The 22,640-nt window shown below is 42.3% G+C and overlaps 1 protein-coding gene across 5 annotated transcripts in view; it reads left to right on the top strand.

Moving 5' to 3' along the window:
- The window catches only part of DLGAP1 (DLG associated protein 1), a 781,984-nt gene that overhangs the window by 443,273 nt on the left and 316,071 nt on the right, over positions 1–22,640 (top strand). For all 5 annotated transcript variants that reach the window (XM_075585285.1, XM_075585286.1, XM_075585289.1 and 2 more), the window contains exon 4: positions 21,696–21,910. In XM_075585285.1, the coding sequence (XP_075441400.1) occupies positions 21,696–21,910 (215 nt within the window). The remainder of the gene's footprint in view (positions 1–21,695; positions 21,911–22,640) is intronic.

Below are 22,640 nucleotides of genomic sequence, written 5' to 3'. Positions count from 1 at the left end.
GTTACTGTCGCGGCCGAGACCGGGCAAATGCTCGAATAAACTTGGCTGCGACAGTAACTGATTACAAAGGAAACAACTGAACAGCGACATCTACTTCCTACTGTATCAGAATGTAAGAAAAGGAACCCGATTCCAAATGGACTTAGGATCAAAAACCCACAATTCACATTACGCTTAAGAACTCTGGAAATGCACCACCGAGAAACTCTGAAATGAGCTGATTCATCAACGACTGTACACAGGAAGAAACACACATTAAAATGCCAAAAGTTGACAATACTCAAAACCCTTTAAATGCAGAGGATTGCAAATGCTGACCACCTGGAAAAAGAGATGGAAACTCTGCACAAAAAACCACAGTGGAACTCAATCAAGAAGAAACAGAAGATATTGCAATGCCTCTCTCAATATGAAAGCAGTCCGTGGACACAACATGAGGTATTTCATACTAACAAAAATTAGAAACCTCAAATGTCTTTCCAAAACAGATACTCACTGTCAAGCCAGAAGAACACAGCCTGCCTGGGCATTATAAACCGGTCGGATTATGAACGGTCAAAACCAGAGCTTTCTGTTCTCTTTAAGGGACTAGCATTCTGTCCCACCACCAAACTGGATCCAATCCAATTCTATTCAGATCTAGAAAAAATATTCAGGAGCATTACGACTGAAAGAATATTTAGACATAAAAAAAGCATCCCCAGAATGATGGAGTACAGCTACAAGAAGAGGAACACTATTTCATGCCACCAACAGGACGCAATGGTAAACTAGGCAGCTACATAGAGAGTTTTAGATTGCAAGTTCTCACTAGCATCAGCACAGCAGGAAAAAAAGGATGTACAACCTTTCCCCTATGGAGAGATCTGCTATCAAGGAACTACAAACCAACCCTAACATCACCATCAAACCAGCAGATAAAGGAGGTGCAGTGGTGGTTATGGATACAAATAAATACATAGAAGGCAACAGACAACATTTTCTACAAGAAACTGACCCAGGATCTAACCCAGGAATATACAAAGCAATTCAAGAATCTCACCAAATACTTCTCTAATCACCTGCAACCAGGTTTGAAGCTACTAATATCTAACAACCCAGGAGTTGGTATCATCTAAATACTTCCCAAAATCCACAAACCAAGAATCCCTGGCAGACCAATTATAACAGATGCAGATACACTGAACAAATATTAGGCCTAGTGGAGAATATCCTAAAACCACTAGTCACAAACACCAACAGCTTCATACAGATGTAACCAGGTCCCCCTTTCTGTACTGACCCCGCTCCTTCCGCTGCGCAGGGCCGCCGAGTACGGGGGAGTACGGGGTACTGGTGCGGGAGCCGCGCGTTACCTGGAGTTGCGGCCGGTTGTTAGGGACGCGATCGGGCCGGTTGCCGGGGACGCGATCGGGCCGTTGTTAATGCCGCGATCGCGTTGCTTTGGCCCCGGCGGCTCACGGAGCAGGGCGCCGCCATTGTTGGGTGCGTTGTGCATGCGCAGGGACTAGGAGCACCGGGAGGACTCCAGGGTGTTCGCGCATTTGCAGAGAAGAGCCAGTAAAGCCCGCGAAGCCCTGGCAAATCAGAGGAGGGCTCTGTAAGGGGACTTCAAGTCCCATGAGCCTCTGGAGCGGCCCCATGACGCCAGGGAGCCAATAGGGCTGCAGGAGTACTGCTTGCAACATAGTAATACATTTTCGCCGGCTTGGAGCACGCTAGTCAATTGGTGAGAGGAGCAGCTAGGGGAAGGAGGTAGGGTGCAGGAGTCAGTGGCTCCTTGCACTAGGCCAGTACTCCCCTAGGCCCCAGATAACCCTGAGTAATCCTAGCTGAGTGTTGTAGGGACAAGCCCTAGGTTAGGGACTCTGCCCCATTATCTAGTTATTAGTAGTGAACCTTTGAATATTGATCGGTTGCTGACAAAGAGCTGGACTATCTTCACGGAGGCCAAGTCAGCAGTGACTGCGGCCTGCGGGCAGCATACAGATCCTCTCCAAGGCACAGACGGTGTGGAGCTGCGGTGATATTATCCACGCCGGAATTCACCCCACGCGTAGGAGGATATCACGACGATCCAACCCCGGTGGTATAGCAGCACCCGTGGCTGGAGCCTGGGCAGGTAACCCACTACCTCACGTGCACCAACCAGGCCTATCACCAGACATAGTGGCTGCGCAGTCACACACACACACTTGTATGTGATTTGGGAGTGCGAGACTTTGGGTTGGGGTTACTGGACACGGGGTGGGATCACTCTGTGGAGGTGTTAGCGTCCGCTGTGATGCCTAAAGGTTAGCGTCCGCCGTGACGCATAAAGGTTAGCGTCCGCCGTGACGCCTAAGAGGTTAACATCCGCCGTGACGTATAAAGTGTAGGCACCCGCCGTGGTGCAAGTTAGCGTTAGCATCCTGTAAGACGCCGTAGTCTGGTTGCCCTTAGCGGGGGACCCTTGTTGCTATGTGTTGATGTTACTTGTCTCTATATGCCGTTAGTAAAGTCACCAGTTGTTATCCAAGCTGTTGTCCGTGGTTATTGTGTATTGTCCTGCGAGGAACCACTCCCTCTCTGGTGGGAGCCATCGCAGGTGGAGGCGCTGCATTGTTGTAAGTGAGTACCCCTAGTATAATTGCCCCAGTTCCCCGTGGCGGAAGCTCAGCCCTCCTGTGAGCCAACAGGTAATGCACCACACCTATGGTAACATGGTATGTTTCTCCGCACATTGGGGGGGGGGGGGAAACCCGTTACACAAGATACCACATATCCTCAATAAACTTAACTACATCAAGCAACTACTGTAATGTACACACCCTTTAGACCCCAATCTAGGTTTAATCAAGCCCATGCTAAAGCCAGTTTTGTGGACACATTTTTCCATATGGTCAACAATGACTTTGTTGACCTGATGAATAATAAACATGTTCATAAATATAAACACAATATGAACCAGGAAGACATAAAACCTTATAATAAGACCAGCAGATAAAGGGGATGGGGTGGTGCTACAGAATAGGGCTGATCATGAAAATGAAGCACTTTGGTTGCTGTCCAACTCAATTTCTTAAATCAGGCTCAATAAAGACCCTACTACTCAGTATATAAATGAATTAAAGATGCTCCTTGACAATTCACTAACAGCTGGATTCCTAATGAAAATCGAACGTAGCTTTCTTTTCACTGAAAATCCGAAAATACCAATTTTCTATCATCTCCCGAAAATACATAAATCTTTATTAAACCTTCCAGATACACCTATTATTTCTGGTATACAATCATTAACTTCCAACCTGTCCTAATATATTGATTATTATTTGCAGACGTATGTTGGTACCCTTCCCTCTAATCTGAAGGACTCCATGGCTGTTTTTAATCTTTGTGATGATTTTCAGTTGAAGCTCGCCCCCCTCTTCCCCCCCAAATATCCATTCTCTGACTTTTTTATTTCTGTATATCTCTGTTTCAAAAAATCAATACAAATTTAAGTTGGAACTCTAGGGGGAATAGATGAACTGTATAATCACTGTAAATGGAGGGCTATATTTTTTCCCTTTCAGAGTTGGTAACTTTATAAGATATCTGTAGTTGGGATTGTTCGTCGTCGTCGTTTTTTTGTATTTCTGTATTTTTGGTCTTTTATAATCCCGGTGTTAATTTTGTGGTACCTACCCCCTTTCTCTATTTCAGTATCCTTTCCCTTATGCTTTTCAAAAACTCAAAATAAAAAATAAGTTACAAAAAAAAATGTTAGACCGAAAAAACAGTCAAGTTCTACATCAAAGCAAATAAGGGGTTAGAAAAAAATTAATTTGTTAATGTTTCACTTCATGTTATTAAAGCTCCCACCATCAACAGGAATAAAAAAAAATTAACGTTTGATTAACAATATGAAATCCAGGCTATTTACTCTGGCATCAGTATGCAAAGAAAAGTGTGAAACACTAAATCAGACAACCTCGATACCTTTACATTGAAGATTGGCACAGAATTCAAATTTAATACACGGGGACAATGAAATAGAAAAATTGGCAGAGAATTTTGGATTGCATGGAAAACATGCACTGAGAGCTTTTAGAGAATTTAGGGATAATAAAAAAATGAAGATACGAGAGGATCTTAAAAACAAATATTGAAGCAGTTAATTCAATACCAGTTTCCACTACAGAGTGTGAGATTAGTTTCAGTGGAATAAAGTCATCCATGTCAGCACATCGCGCAAATCTTAACGTGGAACACCTACTGTATGAAACATACTTTTAATTAACTTGGTCGGGCCACCTCTTTCTCTCTTCAATCCAGAAGTTTATTTGAAGTCTTGGCTTCTTCTGCGAAGGCGCGATGATAAATAAACTGCATGTCGTTGAAAAGACAAAAGGTGCAATATGATGATTCCGAATTTAAAAGTGTGTGTGACATTTTATAATTTATTTCATTCTTAGTAATATAATTTTTAAATGTTCTATTGAAAAATGTTTATACCTCTTTGTAAACTTAAAGCCATTTCGTTTTGTGCTGATAAGTGATAACAGATGTTTATTTTAATTTATCATAATTATTTTTTGTAATATTGATTTATTTTGTATGTTTAACATTTTAAATGATATGACAGGTGGAGATCAACCCATGATTTTAAAAAAAATGGCTGGGGCGGAGGGTGGGAGGTAATGCACTTAAAAGAGGCATGCTACCCAATGTATGAAGGGTTTTGCTTAGAAGGTCCACAAAGTGGCTGATATTCCTATGACATTATAGAGTGTTATTGCGAGTTGGCTTTCTCCGAGGTGCCTGGAGGCATGACAAGTGGTAGGAGATAATAGATCTTTCCTGGTGACAGCATTACATTCCCGTTCCCTGCTTTGCCAAAATACTCAATTTGATTCTTAACCATTTCTTAGAGCAGTGTGATGAAGTGCCAGAAATATCAGCATCTGGAAATATTGGTACCCACTTTAGCCGCTCCTACACAGCTCGTCATTCGCTCTGTCACCTGCAGCAGTCTGACAACCCACGCCACAAGCTCAAAACAGAGGCAATCACCTCACCCTGTGCATGCTAGAACTGCCCTTAAAGCAGCCCCAAGCACCGAATTACTACATCATCTAGATGAGACATCCAATCTTATACATACATGTTACAGAACAGTGTTTTGTGTGACTGCAGCAGTGTCAACTGAGAGAAAATGAATGAGAAGAAAGAGCCTGAGAGACTTACAAACTGAGCAGCTGCTGCTAGTTGAGTCTGACACAGACGTTTCTCAAAGTACTGTAGATTTTGTTTTATTTAAGCCTCAGCAAGCAATTGGGATAAATAGTACAGCTCTGTCCTCATGATGGACAGGCACCTTGGTTTGTAGACAAAGGAATCTTATTCAGGGCATAATATTTATACCTTTCTAAAAGCTGACACACTACAGCATTCCTATGTACTCTCTGCGCATGCTCCTGCTCTTCTTATCTTCTGTAACTGTCTCTCTTCTTTGTTCTCATTTTCCTGAGCCTGGATGTATTTGTGTGGGATGAGCCGCTTGGAGTCTTTGACAAAGCCATTTGAACAAATAATGTATACTGCTGTGATTGCTCTTTCCTCCTGCCTCGTATCCTTGAAACATTAACCCATCCCTTGCTGGCTCACACTGGCCAAGCATTCAAACAAAACACAGTCTTCCTTCTTACTCAGAATCCTCTTAGGGTACAGTTCAGGGGTTTCCGTTTAAACAACCATGTTGCAGTGTCAATGCAACAACACATGGGTTTCTGAATTGGCTTGTTTATTTAGCCTAACAAATATGGCACACCAAAACAATACAGCTTCTTTTCAGCAAACATAAACCAAATAGAAAGATCAGTCCTGAGCAGGGTAATTCCCTTTTCCCAACAAGGGCTGTTCGAAGTCCAGAATATCAATATACAAAACAGGTTTTGTAGGAAAGACAGACCTTATAGCAGGTAGTTTTCCTCCAGTGTTTCAGTGTGTCTCACTGGTTCAGACAGCAAGGCATGTGTGAGCAGCCTGGGTTTTTAAAGCCCCTCAACGAGGTAACTGAGACTTCACAAATTAACCAGACCTTTTCCCAGCTGAATTTTACTCTGTCACTGATACACGGCAGACCAAAACATAGGTCTGCCAGGCATACGGCTGGTGTCTGATATTCACCCTGTTACATTCCTCCATTGTAAGTGTGTGACTGAGGCCATGCATGGATGAAGCCTGACCATCTACCCCTTCTCTAGAGAAAAAAAATCAGCATTTTCGTTTTCTTTTCCAGGTCTGTGCTGAATCTCCAATGAGAAGGGTTGGAGGGCCATATACCACCTGGTCAACCTAGCGTTGGAGTCTTTCAATGAATTTAACCATTTTAATGGAGCATGGTCTGTCACCAGGGTAAAATAGACTCCCACCAGGTAATGCCTCAATGCCTTAATTGCACACTTTACTGCGAGGCACTCCTTCTCAATCACTGAGTAGTTTTTTCCCTCGGGAACAATTTCCTACTCAGAAAAAATGATTGGATGTTCTACCCTCAAACTGTTGTGACAGCACTGCCCCTAGCCCTATCTCTGATGCATCGGTTTGTACGATTAAAGCCCTATTAAAGTCTGGGATTCTAGGGATGGGACACTCTGATAGACACCGTTTTAACTCCTCAAAGGCTCTCTGGCATTCCCTAGATCATACCACTTATGTAGGGGCACACTTTTTTGTGAGGTCTGTTATTGGTGCCGCAACTTCAGAGTAGTTAAGGATAAACCGCCGATAGTACCCTGCTAAACCCAACAAAGAGCGTACCTGTGGTTTTTTTTTGGGGGGGGGGGTTGGAACGTCTTTCATGGCATCTACCTTGTCGGCTAGTGTCCTTACTTTTCCTTCTCCCCCCACGGTTTAAGCTCGTCCCTCCCCACTCTCTAAATAAGCAGTTTTTTACATGCAGCTGGTTGGGACAGATCCAATGCAATCATTCTTCCTCTAATTATAGTGGTAAATAAGAATTGTAATCAGTTAGTGTTAGGACCTGCAAATTTGGCCATGCCTTGATGTGGATTGCAGGCTTAAAATGCTTTGGCCAAAGGGTTTAACTAAATTACCCTTTTTCAAGAGATATATAGGTATTTCACTGTGTATTTTTGTCATATTGGATGTATCTTTGGGCTTCTTTGTTTTTGTTGTATAAATTTAGCCATGCCCAGTAGCACTTCAATTGACACTTATATACATATATATTGTGTGGTAATTTGGGGGGTTTATCAGAGCTTGCTGGGAATCTGTGTGTTTACTACCAGAACAAACCTGTGTCCTTTCACATAGCTCTAGAGGTCATACCAAGTCTACTCCAATCCTCTCAAAGGCAACCGATACCAAGGGGGCTGGTTTTGTCCCTTCGGACTGTTAGCTAGCATTCAGGAGATGCTGCACATAATTTTGCAATATCACTATGCATCCCTGGCCAATAGAACCAGAATGAAATACGATCCAAGGTTTTATCTCTACCCAGGTGAACGCTCCAAGGGACAGTATGGGCTAGGGTGAAGACAGTTTTAACAAACACTTTGGGAACCAAGATTTGTCTGGTGACCTCCCTTGTTTGTGTCTGCCTGTTCACCCCTATACAGAATATCATTTAATAATTCAGAATTAGGGAACACCATTACCCCTTGTGCATTCAATATCTGGTCATCAATTTTTACCACTTTCTCATATTGTCTGGCCAGGACTGGATCTTCCCTCTGCCTCTGGTGAAAATCAGGCAGACATAGCTCTGGTAAATTCCCAGGGCCTATCTCTCCCTCCTTCTGGCCATCCCCAGTCATTACCTGTGACATGCCTATTATTATGGCCACCTTGAGTCCCAGATTTCTGCAACTTGTCCTGTTTGTCAAAGCGTCTTTGCCTCCGAGTCTTCGGAACCCAGAGTCTACTGGGGAATAGATCTGCCGAGAAGGGGAACAGTTTACCAGGCTTCTCCTGTACCAGAGAATATGACTCCTCCTGAGAGGGAGCCAGTAGGTTTGAAAAGAAAAGCCAGTCCCGGTCGAGCAAAACAGGGGCAAGAAGCCAAGGAGCGACTCCTACTTCGAGCCTGGACTCCCGACCTTTTACCTGTAGCAGGATTTTGGCCGTCGAATACTATTTTACATCGCCGTCTATACACTCTATGCTCAATGGTGAGTTATAGGAAAGCACGTCAGGCGGTAACAGTTCCTGGAAGATCAGAGTTTTCCCAGAGCCTGAATCCACAAGGGCCTGGACTGTTTTACCCCCAATCAGGACTGGAAGTAGCAAGAAGGCTGAGGCAATGGTCCTGCTGAAGGAACAATCCATATGCGGGCATTCCATATGATGGTGGCCTTGTTCCCCGCAGGGGCCTGCCAGCATCCTACTTCTGACATCATATGTTGCAGGGTCAATGCAACAACACGTGGGTTTCTGAATTGGCTTGTTTATTTGGCCTAAAAAATATGGCATACAAAAAAAATACAGCTTATTTTCAGCAAACATAAACAAAATAGAAAGATCAGTCCTGAGCAGGGCTTTTCCCTTTTCCCAACAAGGGCTGTTCAAAGTCCAGAGTATCAACATATAAAACAGGTTTTCTTGGAAAGACAGACCCTATAGCAAGTAGATTTCCTCCAGCATTTCAGTGTGTCTCAGTGGTTCAGTGTAATGACCTGGGAGTCACGCCGCCCTCGGTGTGCTCCCCACTCACCCGCAGTTCCGCCAGGTTCTCCCGCGCCTTGCAGAGATCCTCCCTCCAGGACGCCGATCGCCGTCTTGCCTGGGCACGCGCGCGCACGTCGGCGTTCCTCTCCTGGTGCCGGGTCTGGGCGCATGCCCGGTCACGTGCCCGCAGGCGCGGCCACACGGAGGCGCAGCCACACGGAGGCGCACCAGCCTCTTAAAGGCACACTACCACTTTCCAATGTTACAATCAAATGCACCCTTTCTACTGGGCTCTATAGCCCCTCCTCCAGGAGCCCTTCTGGACCTATCCCTGTCACAGCCTGGCCCATCTACACACCCCTAAACCTAAAATATTTTTTATTAACAAACAAAAATAAAATAAAAAGCTGAGGAGGGTAGAGAATTGTTGGAGAATTAGAATAATAAGGGAGTGTGCAACATCCTGCACCATCACGCATTAAAAAAAAATTAAAAATAAAAATCACACCACAATCTCAATCTAAAACATGACCAAAATGCTACCAAGTTAGTACACATTTTTGTCATGATCTTCAACTAATTCCATGTCCATTCAAGTGACACTGCCCTAACAGTAAGTAACAAGGAGTGAAAGTAGTCCATATTTATTAAATTGGGACTGAGTCAATTGCTACTAGGGTGACGATAAATAGGATGTTGGATTGGCATCTTCACCTAAATGAGCAGAAATAACCAAAGGAACACAATTACTATTTTCAGAGCGCTGAGAGTCTGGCATGAACTGTTCCATATAACAAACTGTGGGGGTGTCTCGCCCTCACATGCTCTGCTAGCCTGTGATGACTCAACCTCGTTTAGCTAACCCCTAATTACTGGTTCCCTGCAGAACCGACAGCACACACTTACGAAATACTAAATAAAAGAGATCAAATCATAGAGGTTTGTGGACTGTCTCTTCGAGTCCCAGACATTACAATGATTACAGATGGTGTTGCAGTGCAGTCATTTCCAGGCAGTGCTGTCATGATAGAGGGGGTTTGGCCTGGGACTCAAGGGGTTACACCCCATTTGGCCACCCTCTACTCTCTACTCCACCCTCTACTCTCCAAATGTATATTCCCCTGTATATATATATTGTGTTATCCTGGTGTTTGCACTCACACATACACTAGGGTTGATGCGGGAGGGAAGGGGTTAATTTAGTGATTATAGCCCTTTGTTCCCTTTTCCCACCTTTTCAGGCTCCATTTTGCAGCCATCCATAGGTCGCCATTGAGCCTCTATGCTTTCTAATGGCAGAAGTAGCGGTTTTGGACCTGTTTTCCAGCGACGACCAGCAAGTGGCGTCCGAGAGGAGGAGCGGTGGTTTCCCATTGTAAGTCAATGGGCTCATTGACTTCAATGGAGATTCCTCAACGCCGGCCTCGAGGAACAGGTTGGCAGCCATCCAAACCGCAGACCGCAAAAGCGGATACAATGTCTTTGAAAAGAGTTTAATCACTTCGGTCAAGTTCAAAGACAATTGGCATGGGAATCTTAAGTTCTAGGGCCCCTGGGAATAAAGTTCTTTTTGTCCCTAGCTCCTAGGAACCCTCACACACGATCCACACCGGGTCCAGGAATGAGAGACCCCCCTAAGGTGTCGAGCGGAGAAGGAGGGTCGTGCCATTGACTTCAATGGCGGAGCGGAGGTCCCATTGAATCTAATGGCGACGTGCGCCATGCATTGTCTATGGCGGCGCCGGCCATTGATTCCAATGGGGAAAAGCCGTGTGGCGTAAAAACGACTAAGTGTGAAATGCTGAAAAATGTAAGTCCATATCTCCGGTTCTGGAATGACCAGGGGGATGGGACTTGGGTGGCATGTAGCCCAGGTTCTGGCTTTAATGCATGACCCTTCCCAGCCCCATCGACCAACCAGACGGAGTGTGGATGAATGTAAAGATTTGTGTTTTTTCCATAGACTTCAATGGCAGCGTTTCCCCATTGAAAGCCTATGGCGGGAAATCCCATTGACGGCAACGGCGGAGCCCGCCATTCAACATTATGGCGGCGGACCCCGTTGATTTCAATGGGGCAAGAGTGAAAAGCAGAGATTCATTTTTAAAGGGACGAATCCTGTATTTGAAAAAATGTATTAAAGTGCATTTCTGTATCTCCGGTTCTGGAGGTCCCAGAGAGTTCTAATTTGGCCAATATGTAGGGACACTGTAGGCTTTAATAACTGGCAGATTTTGACCCACTGGAACCACCAGAAAGGAACTTATTAATATGTGAAGATATTAAAATATATATGGGATTTTGTATCTGCTCTGAAAATGCAGACCCCATCTGCTATGCTAATAGGGCAGGAAGGGCATCCTGAAAGAATTAGCTTAGCCCTGTGATCAAGAGTGATCAAAAGTTAACTGCCCTGATTGTTTATACTAGGGGCAGGAACAAAAGAGCTGTGTGTTTTTAAGTGTGGTATTTCACACTTACAGGGGAAGCCAAAATCTACTTCAAAGAGATTTTTCTAGTCAACTCGGCGCCTAGGGTTAAGAGTAAAGGGTTGAAATGGTATATAAGTCAGAGACCATCCATTACTCAATGGTCTTCATGCATGGTCTTCATGATCTTCATGTATTGTCGTGATGTCTACATCTGAACCTGAATTATGGAAGAAATGGCCCATCCTGTATCCTGATGGCTTTCTTGTCCAAATCTTTCAGTAAGTGTCTATATTTTGTTTGTTATTTGTATATCTTGTTGTGTTCACCTTTTTCAAGGAATAAATTATATTTTATTGTATTGTATTGTATGTCTTTATTGTATTGTATGTCTTTATTTATATAGCGCCAAAAGTGTACACAGCGCTTCACAAAGAATACAGTACAGGGAATTATAATTATACAATAAGTGCAGCAAAATCAGACAATAGGAAAGGAAATCCCTGCCCCGAAGAGCTTACAATCTAAGAGGTTTAATGGGAAACTTACAGAGACAGCAGGGGAGGAAGTAAGTGCTGTAGATGGGAGTGCTTGGTCACAATGGGTGGTAGGAGTGACTGAGAGTGGGACACTAGCCATGAGGGCAGGCTATTGGGATGCTTGATTTGTGGGGTAAAATTTAAGGAAGGTCAGTGTTATATGAAAAGGTTAACACCATTTACAGGGGAAGAGGTCGGAGGGAGGCATGAGTGAGATCAGGTGTGTATGTCTGGCTTCAGGCTTAGGGAAGATCCCCAGCAGCAGGAAGGAGTGGATAGAGGGTGTGAATAGAGGATTTGTGTGGGTGTTTTTTTATTGAGGGGTACATAAGTAGTTGGGAGAGAGGTGTATAAATAATGGTGCAGTGGGGAGTGGGGATGTTGGAGAGAACAGAAATTCTCACAAAGGAGTGAGGAAATGGTAAACAGAAAAAGAAATAAGGAGGGCATAGTGAGATGCAGGAGGAGAGAGTTCCAAGGTACTGGAGGATAAAAGTGTACAAATAAATCACAGAGGTTAAAAGTTAATGTCTCACAGTGGCAAAGTTGTAATGCAGAGTCCAGATCTTCCTCCAATCTTCACCTCCAAATTCAACTCCAAAATTAACTCTTGTAGACACTTTTGATGTACACTTATGATGTGACGCTTTTGATGTTACACAGCCATATGGCTAACAGCCATGCTACAGTTACTTAAGTACCCCATTCACATGCATTTGACTAACACTTAAGTGAGGGGTTTGTCTTATCAACTCAGACTTACAAAATAGTTAATTAGATTATCATTTCTCTCTCAATTGATAGGAATCAGCTCAATGACACATACCCCAAAAGCCAATTAAATCTTAATTTCTCTGGTTGGTAGAATGCAGCTCAATGACACATACCTGTTTGAAGAGATAAATCAGAATGTTAATCCAGATATTCAGAATGCATACATGATTAAAGATAGAAAGATAGAAATAAAACATCCAGAGATATGAACTCCAAAATTAACTCTTGTAGACACTTTTTATGTACACTTATGATGTGACGCTTTTGATGTTACACAGCCATATATCTATAGCCTCGTTCAGTTCAACCCAGTTATATTTTTGGTGTTTGTTATTAATAGCCTGTTACAAAGTTACCGTCACAAGTGCGATCTCCTGCTTTATGACCAAGGAAGCTGTAGATGACTACCGAGAGATGGAGGTAAGATCAAGGGAGATGGTTCCTCTATGTGCATGACCATACTCGTCTGATTGTATTGTATATCTTTACTTATATAGCGCCATTAGTGTACATAGTGAGATGTGATGCCTGCAAGCTTGGAGAACAGGCTTGAATACCAGCCTAGGGCCTACCTTTCTCCTAATTTCTGGGAGAAGAACTGCCACTCTCCTCCACCTCACTTTCCTCTTCACTAAAAACTTACTAGAAGGGCCTCCACCACCAATGTCAACCTCACCTGCTCCATCAATAACTGGCGCACTTAACCAAGTCGAGCTTCCAACAGTCGCGTAACTGCCAGAAGTTCTCCCAACTGCATTCCTACCAATATATCTCTCCTGCAGTGCTTCTAAAGCTCCATCTCTTCAGCACACCCTGTTGATGGTTCCTCAGTCCAAACTAGAGCAGAATGTAAGGTAGTGCAGATACTGATAATAAAGACTGGTACACTATTCAATCTGTTATGGGGTTTCATAACAGGTTAAAATTGAGTGCTGGTCCTCATCCTGACCTGCACCCTGGTCCTCATCCTGACCTGCTGAATTTCTTGCTCACACAGATGTGCTTGGGCAAAGGAGGCATCAGGCTGACCTCCATTTTCTAAGCCTCAGCTGCTTCCAAAGAGTGAGGTAAAATACTTTCCTCCTTCAATTTCAACTCAGCAACAATGTGTTCCCTTAACACAAGCTGAACAGCAGCCACAGCAATCTCCTCAGACAATGCACATGGGAGGTGCAGCCACAGTACTACTGCTGCTGCTACTGGTACTAGCAAAGTAATCTAGTACATCTACCACTGATGGCACTGTTGTGCCTACTATGTTAATAGCCTTTAGAACTAGCAAAAGTCATCCTCAGTATGACAGAGAGGGCAAAAAAGACCCTAGCACTGCGCCTCTTCATAAAAAAAAAAAAACAATAAAAAATAATATATAAAAAACACTTATGAATAAATATTAAAGCAAAAAAATATATCTTCCTCTTGCCCTTCCTTGCTGCCTAACGCCAACCCTGTTCCTTGCTACCACTCTTAAAAAACAACAATGACAGGGGTGGTGCTACAGACACACTTATTTAGGCAAAGTTCAAACTTTTTCATTGAACGTAATTATTTCAGTGCTTAAAAAAACACCACAATCTTTGGACTAGTTGCGCAGTTGCAGCAGAACTTTTGATGGTAACAAGTTTGGTCACATTTTTTGTGATATTCAGGGGAAGGGCAATACAGAGGTGTGGGGCAGTCAATGAAAAAGGTTTAAGGTGGGAGAGGGCTATAGATACAAAAGGGGTAGAGAGAAGACATCAGTGAGCAGAACACAAGAGTCGGGATGGTGTATAGCGAGAAATTAGGGCCGAGATGTTAGGAGGAGCAGAAGAGTGTAAATCTTTAAAAAAAAAAGGAGGAGAATTGAGTGTGTGATACGGGATTTGATAGCAAGCCAGGAGGGATTTCAGCATGGGAAAACGCTTAGGCAAATTTCGGGAATAGTAGAGTAGAGTGGCAGCAGCTTTTAGGATAGATTGTAGGGGAGACAGGTGAGAGGTAGGAAGGCCAGACAGCAGGAGGTTACAGAAGTCGAGACGGGCGAGAATAAGGGTCTGTGTCAGAGTTTTTGCAGTTGAGCAACAGAGGAAAGGTAAAATAAATACCCCTAAGTCTGCTGGTCAGAAAGCGTATCGCACAGCAGATGCTCATGCTAATTATCGACTATGGAGACATAGTATATGGCTCGGCACCCCAAACCCACCTTGGCAAACTTGACACCCTCTACAATTCAATATGCTGTTTTATTCTCCAATGCAATTACAACACACATCACTGAGATGCTCAAAGAACTAGATTGGTCATCACTTGAGTCTAGGCACAAAGTTCACCTTTCTTGTCTTGCCTTCAAATACTTTCTGGGCAAGCTACCCATCTATCTGAATGAGCTCCTCACCCCTACCACATGCAGAACTTATCATCTGAGATCTGACTCCAAAAGACTGTTCATGGTCCCATGGCTCAACAAAGTATTCGGCCGCTCTCCTTCTCTTACCGTGCACCCCAAAACTGGAACAACCTACTGGAGACTCTCACAGCCACCACCAGTTTAAGTTCTTTAAAAAATAAAGCGGTCTCACATTTTAATGTGGTCTGTAACTGTTACATACGCCTGAAATATATATTATCTCTTACTGTGTATGCAATGTCTTGTATATAATGTATACCCTGTTCACTTATGTAACTATGTATTTGTAACCATGTATTATTTGTTATCTTATCTCTATGCCCAGGACAAACTTGAAAACGAGAGGTAACTCAATGTATTACTTCCTGGTAAAACATTTTATAAATAAATAAGTAATAAAAGTGCAGAGGAAAAAACGACAGGTTTTAGCTACCTTTTGAATGTGAGAAGAGAATATGAGAGAGGAGTCAAGTGTGACCCTTAGGCAGCGTGCTTGGGCTACTGGGTGAATGATAGTACATCCAACAGTAATGTGGAAGAAGGTAGTAGGGCCAGGTTTCGGGAGGAATTATTAGGAGCTCTGTTTTTGCCATGTTTAGTTTAAGTCGCCGGAGGGCCATCCAGGATGATATAGCAGAGAGACATTCAGAAACTTTAGTCTGTTCAGCAGGTGTAAGGTCAGGGGTAGAAAAGCATAGAGGTGATATTTGAACCCTAGAGATGTGATTAGGTCACCTAGAGAGAGTGTTTAAAGATAAGAAGTCCCAGTAGAGGCCCTGGGGTACCAACACAGAGAGATCGATAGAGGACGAGGTATTAGCAAAAGAGACACTGAAAGTAGGATAGGAGAGGTAAGATGAGATCCAGGATAGAGCTTTGTTACGAATGCCAAGAGTATGTGAAGGAGAAAAGGGTGGTCCACAGTATCAAATGCTGCAGAGAGGTCGAGTAATATGAGCAGGGTATAATGACCTCTGTCTTTGGCAGCATGGAGGTCATTTGTTATTTTAGTGAGGGCTGCTTCAGTTGAGTGAGCAGTGCGAAAGCCAGATTGTAGAGGGTCTAGGAGATAATAGGTGTTGAGAAAATGGAGCAAGCGAGAGAATACAAGATGTTCAAGGAGTTTAGAGGCAAAAGGCAGGAGGGAGACAGGCCAATAGTTAGAAAGACTTGTAGGATCAAGCTTGCTGTTTTTGAGTAATGGTATAACTGTTGCATGTTGGAAGGAAGAGAGAAAGGTTCCAGAGTAGAGGGAGGAGTTAAAAATGTGTGTGAGCAGATTATAGTAGGAGCAAGAGGTTTTAGGAGATGGGAGGGAATGGGGTCAAGAGGGCAGGTGGTAGAGGGAGAAGAGGAGATCTGTAATGACACAACCTCCTCTGTGACAGCGAGAAAAGAGTCAAAGAAGGCAGGAGGAGAATTAGTAAGAGGTGTAGGATCGGAGGGGGATACAGACGGGATGTCCTGATGTATGGCTTCCACATTTTCCTTGAAATAGTTGGGTTGTAGTCTTGAGGTGAGATAGAGATAGAAAAGGCAGCAGAGGGTGGTCTGAATAGGGAGTCAAAGACAGAGAAGAGTCGGCGTGTTTTAGTCTTGTGCATATTGATTAGTGAAGAAAAGTAGGTTTGTTTAGCTTGAGAGGGCAAAGTTGAAACAGGATAGCATACATTTGTAGTGAAGGAAGTCTTTGAGTGTGACATTTCCTACAGAGGAGTTCAGAGGAATGAGTGCAGCATGTGGGTGTGGGAATTTAGCCAGGGTCTGGGGTTAGAACGGCGAGAACAGCAGAGAGAAAGCGGTGTCAGAGGAGGTAAGAAAGGAGTTCATGTGAACTGACAAGTGGTGAAGGAAAGAGAGATGATGCCTCTATGTTCTGTATTGGTCTCAAAAGCACTTTGAATAGGTTTCCATCAGTGTGGTAATTACATGGGCTATTCTGACAGCAGAATCAGCTTTTGGGAGGTTATTCCATAAAAGGATATATGGAACCCTCAAAGATAGCATGGAAACCAATGAAAGACAGAAGTTATATATATACTGTACGGAGAGCGTGGAGAGCGGCTGTGAGCTACGAATCTACCTCTAGATACATTGCTGTAGAGACGTTTGCTCCAAGGGACCTGTGTAAAGATACACATACTTTTTTTTTTTTCTCAACTCTGTCTTATTCATTGCGGGCTTAGGTATGTCTGGGATGTTTTGCTCTTTTCACCTGGTCCCTTAGGGGAAGTAACTAATAACTAGGCAGAACTCATTCTGGTGTGCTTTTTGAGCCATACAGGCACTCTTCCACCTTTGCACAGCTGCAGGCTGGATGGCATTATAAATCCTTGGTAGTATGCATTATTTTAAGCCCCCTGATGAAGCGGAGGTGAAACACGTGTTAGGGCGTTTGTTTTTCCCTGACTCCCCTGTGGATGGACCCCTCAATTGGAAGATCTTTACCCTTTGGACATTTTACTATCACAGTGTGGCATGGATGGTCTCATGGACTATGGTAACTGATGTGAACTGTTAACCATTGTTGATCCCATACTAACAGTCTCTTTTTGGTACTGTGCCTGGTTTGCCTTGATTATACCAACTGCATTTACGGTGTATGTATATAATATATGTATTTGACATCAGCATGCATTAGGCAATTTGGTGCATATGTTATCTATGCTTGCTGTGTGGTTTTATATTTACTGCCGGTGAGGCCAGCTTTGTAGGTTCAAGGGGTTATTGTTAACCCCTTGTTCTACATATATTTTGTGCTTATAGGTTTTTTTCCCCTTGCCTTGGGTATTAGGGGTCCATCAGTATCCTCTTAGGGGATTTCCCCTGTCTGATACATATTCTATCACAGGAGGATGTCAGGGTTTGTTTTAATATTTTTTGTATTTTATGTTTGATTATTTGTGCTGTTAAATAAATCATAATTTTCTTTGATATTTGTTCTGAGTATACTTGAGTGCTGAGTTGGGACGCTTTTCTTTTTTCTTTTCATTGTTATTTTTATATATATATATATATATATATATATATATATATATATATATATATATATATATATATATATATTAATATAAAAATATATATATAAACTGATAGAGTTTAATATGACACAAAAAGAACAAGACAGTGAAAGCAAAATGGAGTCTTTAATATTGTGCAGAGCTGCACCAAAAAGCTATGGTATCTAAATAATAACAGGAGACAATAGTGTTAAGGGAAAAAACAGGACAGTCAAGATAAGCTGCAAGGAACTGCAGTGCTAAATGCAACAGCAATAAATAGCAAGGGACAAAGTATAATAACTAGGGGGACAAAAATAGTGCAAGGGGATTACAGAACAAAAAAAAGAATATACCTGAATGCCAGTAGAACAGAGGAAAGACGCAGTGCTAGGAAAAAAGATTAATGTGACTCCTGACCTGTAAAGCAGAAAGTTTGATAAGCAAAGACTGAACAGGATCGGTGGGGTTTTATAGCCAACTTAGAATAGCAGCTGGCCTAATTAACAATTCTAGTTCCAACTGGACCGTCAGAACCTAACTCCTGTGTGTGCCCCTAGAGGTTGGTGAGGGGTACTGTGGGAAGGAATCAACATTCCATTTGATACCTTATCAGATGGCATAGCCTCTCAGTATTACTTGTTAGGGTGGTATTCAGATGAGGTAATTGTGACTGTAATGTATATTTAATAAGTTCCAATGGGTGTGAAAATTCCCTGCTATACTTGTTTTCTAACACTCGGTCTTCTTCATGGAGGTTAATTATAATCCTTCATTTCTATGGCACCAAAATAAATTATCAAAAGAGCTTACAGTGTGAATAATAGATGTTTGTAACTTTTGCACAAGTTCTCAAAATGGTCAAGTTTTGGAATTTTGTCTCCCACAAAGTTAAATATTCACCAGGCTTTGAAAACTATTTACTGTAAATGTTGCCCTCTCTAGCACATTTGTTTGAAATCCTTTACTGCAAAAAATATACGTAGGGCACAAACACACTGAAGTACACCACTAGTCCATTTATAAAGCAGTGAAGGCAAACGTTTTAATTACAAGCAACATACATCTTGTGGAGTAGCTTCATCCTAGTTGCATTATTTGACACCATTCCCTGTCTCTCTGAATTCCCTTAATTAATAACTGTTTAATATAAAGGACTCTGTAATTATACTACTGTATCTTAAACAATGTACATATCTCGATACCACCTTCCGCCATTTAGGTCCAGTCAGGCCTGTGGCCCGTTTCACGCACTGTGCAATTGCCCATCCCACTGTGAGGACTGAAGGGGGAGGCAAGGAGATTGATAATCTACACCAAGAAACCTCTCTCTTTTTGTGCATGCAGGGTACAAAGGAAAGCTGACAGAGTCCGGCATAACCTGTTACAGTGCAACCATCAGGTTCCTTCAGCACTGAAAACTGAATATAGTGTCATTGGTAAACTGCCTCTAGAAGCCCTTATACAGATGTAGCAAAACTTACTGTTTGTCTTGCCGAGGCAGCTTGTGGCCCGCAACCGCGGCCCTGATGGATTAACGCTGCGGTGGGTTGCTGCGGTAGCATGGACCCCCCACAGCATGATTGCAGCTCACACTGTCCCCAGCACCAGAGCCATTTGCTTTTTTCAGTCACGGCACTGCGGACAGTAAATCTTTCTACATCTGTACAGAACATGCTTTTGAATATGGTGAAAATAGCATGCCGTTTGCAGTTAAATGGAAAGAATTTTTGCATATCAATCCTTGCAAACAGTTTTGACAAATATCTGAATTCCTTGAAGTATTTAAGAAAACGCTGGCCAAGTGACCTGCGAGACATTCACTCATCTCTAGAGTAATGTTGACAGCACTACAGATAATCTGTCAGTGTGGGGCCTATTTTTATCCCTTGCTTGATCAGGTGTTATATTAATTCTGCCATAAAGGCATAAGTGGCAAAGTCAACAATTACTGACATGTTTTAATGTGAAAATATAAACCCGTGTTGTACAAATCAACGAGTTGCTAGTTTTATAAACATGGAGGCAGCTGATTAAAAGTTAAAGCTTTCCTGCCTCATGTCATCCCTATTTTATAATCGATTATCACGAGGCACTAAAAGAATGTGCATGAAAGTGTGACAAATGCTTTGAGATTTTCTGTATTCATTTGTGGAAGTCAAAGGTAAAGTGGTGATGTTTCCAAAAAGACTCTGAAATACCAGATGGTTTGTTACTTTCATATAAATACTGTTATTTTCTCATTTCACCTAAATCCCATTAGGGGGCTAGCAATATCGTGTAGATATCTCCATCTCTGCAGTAATATGAAACATTCTTCCTCTGTCCTCCTAACGTTACATGTAAGTCAATTGGGCTGCAAAGATCCGCTTGTGGAAAACCACTTCAATATTGTTCCAATAAGATTTTTTCATTGGTACACTGAAAAATCTTTATAATATATAGTGGCTTATTTATCAGAACTTTATCTTTTTATTTTTGCATCAAAGAGTTAAAAATGTATTATACAACCGCAGGGTTCCCTAATACAGATTTGTGACATCCCCGGATGACATTGCGTCTTCCTTTTGGCTGCCAGAACTAAGCTGATCCCAGTGGCTACAGTAAATCATTCTCCCAGACATGAACATTTGTCCATAGTTTTCAAAATTCTTCTACCGCAATCTGGGGTTTCTCCAAGCTCTGGGCTACATGGTTCAGCTGCTTGGAACAACTTTAGATAAATATAAAATATTTTTGGGGGGGAGTTGCTGCTTTAAAGCTGAAGTGAGTTGCTATAAAACGCATATGTTATATTGAAGCAGCAATCCCACCTAAATTCAATTGTTTCATTACATAATTTGCACCACAGGTCCTCAGAAGCTAAACTGCACTGTTTTTCGCTCCGGGGACCTGAAATACTAACCACGGTTTTCCGAGGGGATTTATAGGGCCGACCGATAGGATGCTGCAAATGACTTCCTTTTGGTCCGCTGTACCTGCAAGATTTGGAAGCCATTTTGTTTCTGTTACAGAGAGCATGTATGGCTGTAACTACATTGATAAGTAGCTTGGAAACAGGGGGGGGGGAGAGGTTCTTAGAGCTAAAGATAACAATGACCCGCCAGTGTAAATTATGTAATTAAAACAAATTGAGGAGAACCATTAGCACCAATTCTGTCTAATCAAAATATGAACAAAAAAAAAATCAAGCAGCCATGATTGCTGCTACTTTAATGAAGCCATTTAACATGCCTTCTTGTCCTGTCTATAGTCCTATTTTATGTGACTTCTTATGCTTTACCAGTAATTATCATATCCACATGTGGGTTTTTTTAAGGCTTTTGAGTATAAAATGGCTGCGATTTTCTTTTCTCCAATGGAATTATTAGTCATGAGGTCTGGGTGAAAAAGGGCTAAATTTACTAAACAGTGGTAAGCTGTAAGGCTCCTTATGGCCAGTTCAAGTGAATGGTCTGTAAAGTGTTTTATGGCTTATCGTTGCTTAGTGAATACGGTCCTAAATGTTTATTTTTAGATTCCTAAGAACAGAAAACAAAGAAATTGTTAATTATAAAGAGTGCTTGGATTTTGTTTTAAAAAATTCAAATATTGTTCAAGGAATATCTACAAACAACTAATATGTTTTATATATATATATATGTGTATGTATGTATTTTTTTTAACATAACTTTTGATGTGTTGCACTTTTTCTTTAGGTACACACACGCTCCTAATTAGTTAGCAGTTAGTAATGTGTGTTTCATTACAGTAATAGGCTTCCGGTCTAGGTCTATAACTGACAGGGAAGCTGTTACATAGTGAAGTGCTTTTCATTTTTGTTTACATTTCTATGTAGGTAACATTTGTTCCTATTCAGGTGATATGCACGTGGATTCAGATAGTGTTCCTATTAACTCGTCTCTCTATGTAGGTTCCCCAAGATGAATGGAGTGGATACACGCCCAAAGGCAAAGAGGATGAGATTCCCTGTCGACGGATGCGAAGTGGCAGCTATATCAAAGCCATGGGAGACGATGACAGTGGAGACTCTGACACCAATAGTCCGAAGCCCTCTCCAAAGATTGCAGCGCGAAGAGAAAGTTATCTCAAGGCCACGCAGCCTTCCCTCACAGAGCTCACTCTCAAGTAAGACTACTTTATAGCATAACCCAGGGGTCTGCAAGTTCAGTCCTCAAGTGTCACCACCAGGTTTTAAGTATATCCCTGAGCCACTGATTGAGCCACCTGTGTTGAGGCAGGGATATTCTTAACACCTGACCCGGTGGGGACCCATAAGGGCTGGCGTTGCAGACCCATTCCATAGTCCAAACTATGGTCTGGGACATAGGACATGTGTCTTATCAAAGTGCACTGTTTGTCAGCCATCCTACATGCAATAAATGTCTTCATTTTTGTATATGCAACAAAAACAAATCTACTCAATACCAAGTTGATAATACTTTTGAAGCTAAATCAGTAGAGGGGTAATATGTGTAGCAATGGGGGTGGAGGGGGGGGTGCATAAAAGAAGAAGGGATGTGGGTAGTAAAGAACACTTGCATTATTTATATTCAGATACATTACAGGTATTATTTGTGCCAAACATTTGTGGATTTGTATAATTCCTTCAAATCCTAATAAAGGTTGGGTCTTTTTACACCTGTAGTTCTTGAAGAAGTATTCAATATTTTGCAGACTAGCACTGACATGCAGAATAAGCAATTTCTGAAGAACAGACAATTCATTTGGGTAATGTAAAGACAAACAATGAATGATTAAGCTAATTAAAGGCTTTATGCGCTGCCCCTCCTTTGTGACGCTAAACCAAATAATGGAGACCACTCAATTTTGGAAGAAAAGGTCACAGCTTTATTTT

Source organism: Ascaphus truei, chromosome 2 (assembly GCF_040206685.1).
Source record: "Ascaphus truei isolate aAscTru1 chromosome 2, aAscTru1.hap1, whole genome shotgun sequence".
Taxonomy (NCBI): Eukaryota; Metazoa; Chordata; class Amphibia; order Anura; family Ascaphidae; genus Ascaphus; species Ascaphus truei.
This window is presented reverse-complemented; position numbering and strand designations above follow the sequence as displayed.